The 12,579-nt window shown below is 35.4% G+C and overlaps 2 protein-coding genes across 3 annotated transcripts; both read left to right on the top strand.

Annotated features, from left to right (window-relative positions):
• Positions 1-3,144: 3,144 nt before the first annotated feature.
• LOC128511339 (ADP-ribosylation factor 4-like) lies at positions 3,145-4,575 on the top strand. Its single transcript, XM_053484158.1, has 6 exons — positions 3,145-3,235; positions 3,456-3,536; positions 3,645-3,754; positions 3,969-4,040; positions 4,124-4,249; positions 4,362-4,575. Exons 1-6 carry the CDS (start codon positions 3,169-3,171, stop codon positions 4,446-4,448), a joined length of 543 nt encoding a protein of 180 aa, XP_053340133.1. The 5' UTR covers positions 3,145-3,168; the 3' UTR covers positions 4,449-4,575.
• Positions 4,576-7,380: 2,805 nt separating this feature from the next.
• LOC128511341 (ADP-ribosylation factor 4-like) lies at positions 7,381-8,745 on the top strand. 2 transcript variants are annotated; one of them, XM_053484161.1, is made up of 6 exons: positions 7,381-7,503; positions 7,701-7,781; positions 7,880-7,989; positions 8,196-8,287; positions 8,376-8,481; positions 8,603-8,745. In XM_053484161.1, the coding sequence occupies exons 1-6, from the start codon at positions 7,422-7,424 to the stop codon at positions 8,687-8,689; spliced, it is 558 nt and encodes a 185-aa protein (XP_053340136.1). In that variant the 5' UTR covers positions 7,381-7,421; the 3' UTR covers positions 8,690-8,745. The 2 variants fall into 2 exon arrangements, with proteins under 2 accessions (XP_053340136.1, XP_053340135.1); XM_053484160.1 differs by having other exon boundaries at positions 8,196-8,267; positions 8,356-8,481.
• The last annotated feature ends 3,834 nt before the right edge of the window (positions 8,746-12,579 follow it).

The raw sequence follows: 12,579 nt of genomic DNA on the forward strand, positions 1-12,579 counted from the left end.
TCCTTTGATCGAAGTAGGCGTGGCGGATCGTAAGACACTAGCAGTTCGCTCAGGTACTGCGGCGCGAGACCATTTAATGCTTTATATGTCAAGAGTAGTATTTTAAAATCAATGCGAAATTTCACAGGGAGCCAATGGAGTGAAGATAAGATAGGGGTGATGTGCTCATATCTTCTGGTTCTAGTGAGAACCCTCGCTGCTGCATTCTGGACTAGCTGAAGCTTATTTATGCATCTAGCTGAACATCCAGACAGTAAGGCATTACAATAGTCCAACCTAGAGGTGATAAAAGCATGAACTAGTTTTTCTGCGTCGTTTAGCGACAATAAATGTCTTATCCTGGCAATATTTCTGAGGTGAAAGAATGCTATCCTGGTAATATTATCTACATGTGCTTCAAATGAAAGGCTGGAATCAATGATCACACCAAGGTCTTTCACTGTTGCATTTGATGGAACAGAAAGGCCATCTAAAGTTACGGTGTGATCTAAAATTTTACTCCTAGCTGTATGCGGTCCTATGACTAGAACTTCTGTCTTATCCGGATTTAGCAGAAGGAAGTTAATTAGCATCCAATTTCTTATGTCCTGCACACATTGCTCAACTTTAGTAAGCTGTTTTTTCTCATCAGGTTTTGCTGAGACATATAACTGTGTATCGTCAGCATAACAATGAAAACTAATACCATGCTTACGGATTATGTTGCCCAGAGGAAGCATGTAAAGGGAAAAAAGCAGTGGACCTAAAACTGAACCCTGCGGAACGCCAAACTCCACTAGAGAACATGCAGAATAATCACCATTTAAGTCTACATACTGATAACGATGGGTCAGATAGGATCTGAGCCAGGAGAGGGCTGTACCCTTAATTCCTACTACATTTTCTAATCTGTGAAGAAGAATACTATGATCAACGGTGTCAAAAGCTGCACTGAGGTCAAGTAATACAAGCATAGTTACACAACCCTGATCAGAGGCCAATAGAATGTCATTTACTACTTTAACGAGTGCTGTCTCTGTACTGTGATGAGGCCTAAATCCTGACTGATACAGTTCATGTATGCCATTTCTATGTATATATGAGCATAGCTGCTCCGCTACTATCTTTTCCAGAATCTTAGAGATAAAGGGGAGGTTTGATATTGGCCTGTAACTGGACAGCTGACAGGGGTCGAGGTCAGGTTTCTTAATTATTGGTTTGATAACTGCTAATTTAAAAGATTTTGGAACATAACCAATGCTGAGTGAAGAATTAATTATTCTCAACAGGGGTTTTGTTATTGCTGGTACTATCTGTTTAAAAAAATGTGTTGGTACAGGATCTAATATACAGGTTGATGAATTTGAAGAAGAGATGAGTGAAATTAGTTCATTCTCTTCAAGGGGAGTAAAGTATTCTACAGTAGGTTCTGATCTGACATGGCTAGATTAACATCTGCATCAATTACATTGTTCGGTTTCAAAACCTCAATTTTATGCCTAATATTTACAATTTTATTATTAAAAAAGGTTATGAAGTCCTCACTATTGCATGATGTTGTTGTGGAGATTTCTGCAGTGGTCTTATTTCTGGTTAATTTGGCTACAGCATTAAATAAGAATCTAGGATTATTTTTGTTATTTTCTATAAGAGTGGAGAGATATGTTGATCTAGCTACACTAAGAGCTTTTCTATAGTTCAGGATGCTCTCCTTCCATGCTATTTGAAATACTAGTAATTTAGTTTGACGCCATTTACGTTCTAATTTCCGAGCGGTCTGTTTTAAAGTGCGCGTGTGATCGTTATACCAGGGAGCAAGTTTCTTATCTCTAATAATTTTTCTTTTAACTGGAGCTACATTATCTAAGGTATAGCGAAATGTTGACTCTAAATATTCAGTCGCCTGATCGAGTTCTGTGGGGTCAGACGGTGATCTAATCGAAGTTGGGAACTCTGGGAGATTACTGATAAAACTCTGTTTGGTAGTTGATGTAAATGTACGTTTCATACGGTAGCGCGGCGCTGTGCGTACATTATTACTGTGACACACTTGAATTGAGACAAGATAGTGATCTGAGATAACTTCAGATAGTGGAATTGTGAATAAATTTCTTATACTTAATCCGAATAATATTATTAAATCTAAAGTGTGACCTGCTTTATGAGTGGGTCCTACTACACACTGATTTACTCCTACCGAGTCCAGTATGGACATAAATGCTGTTCTCAGAGGGTCTTCTGGGTTTTCAAAATGAATATTAAAATATTCATCTTTGCATAAAATCAGTTTTTGCTCAGGATTTGCTCTGTTTGTATTGATAGTAAAAAGCTTTCTACAGAAGAGTTGTGGCTCTACATATCACCAGTTTGTCACCAGTGTTTCAAATAACCAACCATCAATGTCTTTATGAGAAAAATAAGATCAGACTGGATTTACACAACCGTGAAAATTATATTTTAAAAGTATTGACTAAGTGGTAGATTTCAAATCCCATTTAGAGAGAACTGTGAAAGACAACATGTCTTTTCAAATGTAGAGACAGAACCTGGAAAGGCAGAGTTTTACATTGTCATGGTGTATCCATGACACCTGGTTTTGTTAAACAAATAGAGTGTATGTAAAAAACAAAAGGAAAAAGGCCATACCAATAGTCACAAGTAGCAAAGACATTCTAGCTTAGCAGAGCAAGCTGCCAGAAACTTCAATCATACATGTTCAATAAAATATCATTCTTAATATTTTGCAATTACAAAAATTTTAAAAAATACACAGGGTAGACAAATACTACATTTAAAGGTGATATTTTTTACAAAAATAATAAATTGCAAAAGAGTTCATCCATACAGCATACTGTACACCGATCAGCAATAACAGTGAAGTGACCATTCTATCACATCCACCATTAACCTTTTCATCAGTTAGATTTTTCATGGCACAAGTATGTGTTTAATTGTAATAGAGAAGCTGATTGGTCGGCGGGAAGTGATGTCATTTGGAACGCGTTGGATTCACCTGGAGAAAACCTTCCTGCGCGGTTTGTGCGCGCGCCTCGGTGTGAGTTGGAAGCGCGAGCGTGTCCGTGTTTCCAAAACGAAAGCAAGCGCGCGGCTCCCTATATAAACGGCGCAGAGCAGCTCTTTGCTCACACACCGTTAAGAGCTCTGACTGCCTTTACTTCTGCCTCTAACATGGGTCTTCTCTTCTCCTCCCTCTTCTCTCGTTTCCTAGATAAAAAGCAGATGAGAATACTGATGGGTGAGTGTATTCAGTGTTGCTTATTGTAAAATAAATAAATTAATAAATTAATAATAATACAAACATAAATTATACTGTTTTTTTTAGTTTAAAAAAAATCACATTATTAAGGTAATAATGAAATCACATAACTATGTTTGCTTTAAAGTGTATATATAGCTTTTAATGGAATTTTTACCATTATATAATAAAAATAAAAAATATATTTCTATCCCCTAAGTTGGTCTGGATGCAGCCGGAAAGACTACTGTTCTCTATAAACTCAAACTGGGTGAAGTTGTCACAACTATTCCTACTATCGGTAAGACTGTTGTTTAAAGTGTGTAACTGGTTGTCTAATGGCATAGAATTAAACCCTTAAATGTCTTTTTTATTTTTTACCAAAAATCTGTTTTATGCCACAAATCAGGCTTTAACGTTGAGACGGTTGAGTACAAGAACATTTCCTTCACTGTGTGGGACGTAGGAGGACAGAATGTCATAAGACCACTCTGGAGACACTACTATGAGAACACCATGGTAAGTTCATACTCCAAAACGATGCTCATGTTTAATGTAATATCCCAAACACCTTCATGTCTGGTTCAGATCAGGGATCGAATCTAAAGCCTGGTTGCTGTTATCTTGTTTTTGCATCATGATCTAGCACATGTCCTTCCCTAACAGTATAATAAACATTAGATCAGTGTAATCCATTTAAAGAAACCTGGTATTACGTTGTGTTTTGCTGCAGGGCCTCATATTTGTGGTGGACAGCAGTGACTATGAACGCATTCAGGAAGCCGCTTTGGAGCTGCAGATGATGGTAAATAAATCCTTCATTCTGTTTATGTTATGTTATCTTGCCGTTTATCTTTATCTTGTGCATTAAAGAAATTCTCTCTTTAGTTTGAGGAAGATTCCCTGAGGGATGCTGTTCTGTTGGTACTTGCTAATAAACAGGATTTGCCCAATGCGATGCCGGTGCATGAGATGACGGAGAAACTCAGATTACATGCAATGAAGGGAAGATCTGTGAGTAAATCATAATTCTGATAATAGATTTGTTAAATTGTAATGATTTTTTAACCATTAGAACATGCAAAGGAAATGTTTGTTTATTTCTCTCTGTCTCCTTTCTTTATAGTGGTACGTCCAATCAACTTGTGCGACAAATGGAACAGGTTTATATGAAGGACTGGACTGGCTTTCTAATCAAGTCTCCAAACGATAAAATCTGATTGATTTAAACAAGTAAATATTTTACTGTATTTAAACATCAGTAATGTTTACATACAGTAAAGTGCATATTATGATCCTTTAATGTAGATTTTTTTCTTTTTCTTACAATATATAAGAAACAAAATATACTGTGCTATATAATATATAATATATAATATATAATTTGTTGATTTATTTGTCCTCATGTTTGGCTTTTATAGAGGCTGTTTATTTATATATATAAATTTACAAATATATGGAAATAAAAATATATTTTTTGTTAATAATGTAAAATTAATAAATTTAATAATAATAATTACAAAATCTATTTTTTCAAACATACCTGTAGTCAGAGTACTTTTTGTGGTCTATTGGACATTGATTTACATTTAAATGTGTTAATAATGTTAAGTTTATTATACAATCATGTTCAAAATGTTTAGCATGTGCTTTTAATTTAATAAAAATCATTTGATCATAGCTTGTCTCGGTGTTAGGCAAATAAAACCTCAGACAAGTACCATGTAACATTTTTATATATTTAACATAAATTAAGCCAAAAAGAATAAAAAATGTGAACATTACTAAGTACCCACCATCATCAATAGCCTTTGGCACCTTTAGCAGCAGTAACTTGAAGTAATTGTTTCCTGTAAGACTTTATCAGTCTCTTACATTGTTTTGGAGGAACTGTGGTCCATTCTTCTTTACATCATTGCTTCAGTTTATTGAGGTTTTCGGGCATTTACTTATGCACAGTTCTTTGAGGGTCCCACCACAGCATTTCAATTGGGTTTAGGTCTGGACTTTAACCAGGTCATTAAATAAAAAATTCAGCCATTCTGATGTAGATTTATTGGTGTGCTTTGGTTCATGTCCTGTTTCATGACTGAGTTTCACCCAAGCTTTAGCTGTCAGGTGCATGGCCTCACATTTGCCTCTAGAATACTGTAGTATACAGAGTCGACTCAGTGACTGCAAGGTGCCCAAGTCCTGTGGCTGCAAAACATCACGTCTCCACTGCCATGCTCGACAGTGGGTATGACATGTTTCTGCTACGTGAAATGCCATTTGGGTTTTGCCAAATATGGCACTCTGCATAAAGGCAAAACAGTTCCACTTTGGTCTCTTTTTGACTGTTTAAATGTACTTTTTCTGTCTTCCTCTTATTGTGCTGTCACAATGTAACATGTTCAGGCCTATAGGGTCTGTGATGTAGCTCTTGGGTTTCTCTGTATTTCTCCAAGCATTGCACGACCATACCTTGTGGGGAATGTGCTGGGACGTCCACTTATGGGACAAATGGCAACTGTTATAAAAGGTTTCCACTTGTGAATAATCTTCATTACTGTACATAGGTAAACTTCAAATTCTTTATAATATAATTTTTAATAATATATAATAATCTTTATAATATAATTTTTACAATATAATTCTAAAATTAATTTTATAACTCTTTCTAGATTGATGTGCAGCAACAGTTACTTTCTTTAATACCATTAATTATGTCTTTCTCTCTTGGCATTGTGTTAACACACACCTGAATACCCCAGACCAGCAAACTGGCCAGCAAAACTTCTGCTTATGTAGAGGTCTACACACCTGCTGATGATCAATTAAGGCTGGCTGCAATTTAGCCTCTTAAATCCTGTGGAAGCAGTAAGGGGGTACTTATAACATGTTTTTTGTTTTACACAGTGAAAAAGAGTAACATGTTGTTTGTCTGAGGTTGTATTTGTCTAATACTGAGACTATGATCAGATGATTCTTTATTATGATTTTGCACAAAAGCACATAAAATTAAAAGAGGGGTCACTAACTTTTCAACATGATTGTATACTGTTACACATATATATAAACAATATAATATTGTTATTATAGAACCTTCCGTTTTCGTACAAAATGTGTTGCATTGTTTGTCCTTGGGTTTGTACTTACAAAATCAGAGTTTTTCCAAATATATGGAAAATGTATTTCTCTTGCTGTCATACATGTAGACCTTGTACATTCAAGTGCTGAAATGCATAAAAAGTGTCCATAGATAAGTGGGGTTTAACTTGTATAGTAAAAATCCCACTGTTAAAAGGTTCTACATGTAACCCGTGCGGGAAAAACTGTTTCTTCCTGGTTTAACAGACCTGAAGCTACAAAACCTTGAAAGATAAGAGGAAAAATTGCAGGTACTTGAATCAAAGTTCCATTTTATTAGAGGCAGGTCCATAAATTTTGAAAAGATATGTTTTTTTGCCATTAGTCCTCTGTACACCACCACCCTGATTTTGAAATGAATCAAGGGCTTTAACAAAATCGTGGCATTAAATATTCAGAAAGTCCAGCTTTTTTTTTATTTTACACCACATTTATATTTTATTTTATTTTATTTATTAGCAGTGCCTATAAATAATGGAACAAATGGCTGATAAGCAGTTGAATGACCACATGTGGCCTGTTCCCTCTTTAATCCATGACTAAACAACAAACATGGGACAAACATTCCCTAAGTCTCCTGGTATAGGCTTTAGGCCCCCTTGACCCTGAATACAGGATAAAGGGGTATAGATGGTGAGTGAGTGAATTAGTGGACTAGTCATATCTGAAAAATTAGGCAGCCCCAAGAGCTCATTCTCTTTTTGGTCTTAGGTCTCAGGCCGGCTGTAGAAACAGCAGTCTTGTTAGTTTGACAACACAATTGCCCATGACCAAAGATACCACACATTCTTCCACTTTTTCAAGTTTGCCTGGTTTTGTGGGAAGTGACGTCATTTGGAACGCGTTGGATTTGACTGAAGAAAACATTTCTGTGCCGTGTGTGCTCGCTTCTTAGTGTGTGTGTGTGTGTGTGTGTGTGCTTATTTTCAAAGTGAAAGCAAGCAAGTGCGCGGCTTCCTATATAAACGGTGCAGAGCAACTCCCTCATCACTCAGCGGGAGGATCATCTACTCTAAAGGAGAGCAGATCTCTGACGGCCTTCAATTTTGTCTCTATTATGGGTCTTCTCCTCCTTTTATACCTACTCTCCACTGTCTTCTCTCGTCTCCTAGGGAAGAAGCCGTTGAGATTATTGATGCGTGAGTGCGTCGAGTGTGGCTTTCGTTGTCTAAAATAATGCAAATACAACTACGTTAGAACTTTGGATTTGCTTAGCTGTTGTAAAAAAAATAATGCAAGTAATAATGCAATTTCCTTTAATGCATAGCCTACTGTAGATAGCTTATAATAGATTCAAAATAAATAAATCAATAAAATTTTCTTTTTCTCCTCCAAGTTGGTCTGGATGCAGCTGGAAAGACTACTGTCTTCTATCAACTCAAACTGGGTGAAGTCGTCACAACTTTTCCTACTATCGGTAAGACTGTTGTTTGAATAGTGTAATACATGTGATACATAGGACTGAACCCCCTAAAGCCTGTATATTTTTAAATCTGTTTTTACGCCACATATCAGGCTTTAACGTTGAGACGGTTGAGTACAAGAACAGTTCCTTCACTGTGTGGGATGTAGGAGGGCAGAGTGCTTTAAGACCACTCTGGAGACACTACTACCCAAACACCATGGTGAGTTTATATTCCCACACAACATTCATCTTCAGCATAATATCACAAACACCTTTGGGTAACCTGACCATGCTTGATGGTATTAAATCTGATATCTAATAACCTGGTTGCTGTTTTTATTTAATACCTGGTTGCAGTATTATCAACATTAGATCAGTGTAATACACATTTAAAGGAACCTGTTATTAAGTTGTGTTTTGCTGCAGGGCCTGATCTTTGTGGTGGACAGCAGTGACTGTGAACGCATCCAAGAAGCCGCTTTAGAGCTGCAGATGATGGTAAATGAATCCTTCATTCTGTTTGTGATGTCATCTTATGATTTATTTTTATATTGTTCATCGAAGAAATTCTGATTTTTCTTTTAAGCTTAAAAAGGATGCCCTGAGGGACGCTGCTTTGTTGGTACTTGCTAACAAACAGGATTTGCCCAATGCGATGCCAGTGCATGACATGACTGAGAAACTCGGATTACATGCAATGAAGGGAAGATCTGTGAGTAAATCATAATTCTGATAATAAATTTGTTAAATTGTAATGCTGTTCAACTTTTTCTTAACCCAAAGCCTTAGAAAGAAAATATTTGTTTATTTCTCTCTGTCTGCTTTCTTTAAAGTGGTACGTCCAGCCAACTTGTGCGACAAATGCAACAGGTTTATATGAAGGACTGGACTGGCTTTCTAATCAACTCTCCAAACAATAAATCTGATTGATTACACTAAGCAAATATTTTACTGTATTTAATCATGTCAATTATGTTATGTGTATTATGATACTTTAATGTAGATCCTTCTTCTTACAATATATCAAATCGAACATACTGTGCTAAAATCTAATATAAAGTGCTACAAAGATTTTTTATAAAATATAAGTATAAATATTTGTCCTTACATTTGAATTTTTGTAAAGGTTGTTTATTTCAAATCTATGGAAATAATATATTTTCCTTAAAAAAACTGTAGTCAGAGTACATTTTGGACATTGTACTATATTTAAATGTGTAATAATGTAAAGTATGTTACACACTGTATTATATACACTACCAGTCCAAAGGTTGTACACACCATCTAATTCCATGGTCTTTCCTGATTTTTATTTCTTTTTACATTGTAAAACAATGCTGAAGGCATCAAAAATATGCAATAATTTCTTTCTAACTGTTGATATTGAAATGTGTCTGCTACTTATGCACTGTGACGCCTTTATAACGGCTCTAATCTGAGGTGCTGTTTGTTAATTGGTGATTTTTGAGGCTGGTAACTCTAAACAAATTTCTCCTCTGCAGCAGAGGTAAGCTTTGGTCTTGCTATCCTGGGAAGGTCTTCATAGGAGCCAGTTTCATTATGGTGTATTAATATGTTTCACAAATGCACTTGACAATACTGTTTTTGCAAGAACTGTTCCAGAACAGCTGATGTTTGTGTCATAAAATAACAACTGTCTGTTGTTGTTACCTAATGCTATATGTGTTATTTCTAGATTTTGAAAAAAAATACAGCATTGTTTTAGAATTTAGAAAATAAATACAAACCTGTGTTCAAATATTTTACTGTATAATATATTATTATAGAACCTTTAATTTTCTTAAATTTTCTTACAATATATGTACAAAGTTTTTTCCCCCAAAATATATCTAAATACAAATATATATATATATATATATATATATATATATATATATATATATATATATATATATATTATCATTCTAGTCATAGTAGGTTTGGGGTAAAGTATTGTTTAATAAACAAGAACAGCATTTACTTTGTGTTTTTTGAGGAGATTTGTTTGTATAAAATCTTTTTTTCTTGCTGTCATACAGTATATGTGGACTTAGTGCATAGAGTGTTCCTACTGTAGCTCAGGGGAGGGTTAACTTGAATAATAAAAATCACTCTTTTAAAAGGTTATGGATGAAACCTTTGAGGGAAAAACTAAAAAATAGTTAGATTTTTCCCTCTTACTCAAGGATTTGTAGCTTCTGATGTGTTCGATGAAAAAGAAAAAGAAAAGTTTTTACAGTTTTTCACTCAAAGCTTCCATAGTACCTCAATGATCTAACTTTTTATTTTGAATAACTAACTTGTAAGCTGATCAAGCAGATTATTGTGGTTCTAGTTTGGGGTCACAGGGGCACATGACCTGAAGGGTATTAAGCAAATAGTTATTTTTGTGCATTTTTTAAAAGTTTTTATTTTATATACATATAATAAATTTATAATTTTTTATATATTTTTTTATATTTATAATTTTTTTAAAATAAAAAAAAAATATATATATATATATATATATATATATATATATTTTTTTTTTTTATCAATGAACATATAATTGGGATATCAAGGTACACCTTGTAGAATGGCCAGAATACATGAATACAATGATATTGAAGAAATTATGATTGTTTCATAATTAGAAATTACACAAAAATTAGTGACGACATATTTTGGGAGACCAAGAGGTGTACCTTGTGGGGTCACCAAGGAGATGGAAGGTATTGACAAAAGTACAGTAAAAATGTCCTACAAATTAAGTCCCATCAACCATGACTTCATTAGATCATTAATAATAAATTAACAGTAGGAGCATATCATAACATATAAGAAGAAATTTGAATAATTGGTAAGTAACATTACGACACTTTTGTGTGAAATGTGTTGACGGTCCCTAAAATACCGCTTCTAAATGTCAGTCTAGTGTCCGAATATCAGACTGACCCCAGATTCCACACGTTCTTGCACCGTTTCAAGTTTGTTTGGTTTTGTGGGAAATGACGTCATTTGGAACGCGTTGGATCTGACTGGAGAAAATATGAGGCGCCGTATAGGGCTTAAATCAAACTTTACTCACGCACACACATATGAAACACTTGCATACACATATATGAAACACTCACACATACATATATACTACTAACTGCTCAAACAACTACATATGAAACACTTGCATACACATATATGAAACACTCACACATACATATATACTACTAACTGCTCAAACAACTACATATGAAATGCGCGCGCACATACATACATACTTTCCGCGCATATACATACATACTTTCCGCGCACATACATACATACATACTTTTCACGCACATACATACATACTTTCCGCGCACATACATACATACTTTTCACGCACATACATACATACTTTCCGCGCACATACATACATACTTTCCGCGCACATACATACATACTTTCCGCGCACAAACATACATACATACTTTCCGCGCATATACATACACACTTTCCGCGCACACGCACGCACACACACACATACATACTTTCTGTGCACGCGCGCAAAGCCAACTGTAGCGGTGTAGGGAACGAGTGAACAACGGATCTTTAGTTTAGCGAAAAAGGGAATGGATAATTTCCTATAAGTCATTACATATCGCTGGAGTGTGAAAAAATTTTACTCGAAAAAGAATTTATATTTTTATTATAATTATTATCGAGGCGAGGACATCATATAAATAGGACACAATAATTTACATTTTGATTTAATAAAGAAACCATTCGTATTATATAGGCTAGTAATCTGTAAAAATAAATAAATAAATAATACGTTTTATATTTTTTTATGGTATCAGTTTTTGTTTCAATAAATAATCTATATTTAATGTCCGTAGCGTGAAATTTCCACAGCAGCAGGTATCCGAGGTGCTTGTGTTACCATGGTAACGCAAGGAGGAAGTGACGTTGCATGGTGTTCTGAATGGTGGAATTTTGTAGAGTGAAGTTCCCTTTTCAGACATTTCCTGCGCAGGGAGTAGGGTGTAGGGTGTAGTCATTTCAATGTATATGAACTTCATTCTCCCTGATTAGTAGTAGCGTTTCTTAAATAGACCGTTAATGGACAGTTTAGAAGACAACGAGTGATTTATTTATCACCACAAAAGTGGGTGATATGGGGGGTCGGAACAATGTTTGTCCCGTGGGATTCCGATGAGTTGTTTATTCATATAAGCGAAGGCGAGGAAACACATTTCAAAAAACAGTATTTCTTTCTGTTGTAGGATCCGACATATTAGCCACAGATTCCGTGCTTTAATTTTTTTTTTTGCAAATCATCACCTGCGTTTTCTGCCGCTGAAATATTCAGACATTATGTGGATAGTTCTGAATATGCCATGTGATTGAGCAGTGATGATACAAACCAGTACTACCATTCAGGGAGAATGAAGCGACAAGTCCGTCTACACTGAAATGCCTTCCGGTTACACTGAAATGCCTTCCTTTTACACTGAAATGCCTTCCGGTTACACTGAAATGCCTTCCGGTTACACTGAGAATCTCATAGGTGAATGTGCGAGAAGAGTTTGTATGTGTGTGCGCGGAAAGTATGTATGTATGTGCGCGAAAAGTATGTATGTATGTGCGCGGAAAGTATGTATGTGTGTGCGCGGAAAGTATGTATGTATGTGCGCGCGCATTTCATATGTAGTTGTTTGAGCGGTTAGTAGTATATATGTATGTGTGAGTGTTTCATATATGTGTATGCAAGTGTTTCATATGTGTGTGCATGAGTAAAGTTTGATTTAAGCCCTATACGGCGCCTCATAATAAAACCTTCCTGCGCTGTGTG

Source organism: Clarias gariepinus, chromosome 23 (assembly GCF_024256425.1).
Source record: "Clarias gariepinus isolate MV-2021 ecotype Netherlands chromosome 23, CGAR_prim_01v2, whole genome shotgun sequence".
NCBI classification, from domain to species: domain Eukaryota; kingdom Metazoa; phylum Chordata; class Actinopteri; order Siluriformes; family Clariidae; genus Clarias; species Clarias gariepinus.

Coding starts and splice junctions, on each gene's coding strand:
- LOC128511341 (XM_053484161.1), top strand. CDS start 7,422: ATGGGTCTTCTCCTCCTTTTATACCTACTCTCCACTGTCTTCTCTCGT. Junction 7,504..7,700: donor GCCGTTGAGATTATTGATGC/GTGAGTGCGTCG, acceptor TTCTCCTCCAAG/TTGGTCTGGATGCAGCTGGA. Junction 8,482..8,602: donor ATGCAATGAAGGGAAGATCT/GTGAGTAAATCA, acceptor CTTTCTTTAAAG/TGGTACGTCCAGCCAACTTG.
- LOC128511339 (XM_053484158.1), top strand. CDS start 3,169: ATGGGTCTTCTCTTCTCCTCCCTCTTCTCTCGTTTCCTAGATAAAAAG. Junction 3,537..3,644: donor CACAACTATTCCTACTATCG/GTAAGACTGTTG, acceptor GCCACAAATCAG/GCTTTAACGTTGAGACGGTT. Junction 4,250..4,361: donor ATGCAATGAAGGGAAGATCT/GTGAGTAAATCA, acceptor CTTTCTTTATAG/TGGTACGTCCAATCAACTTG.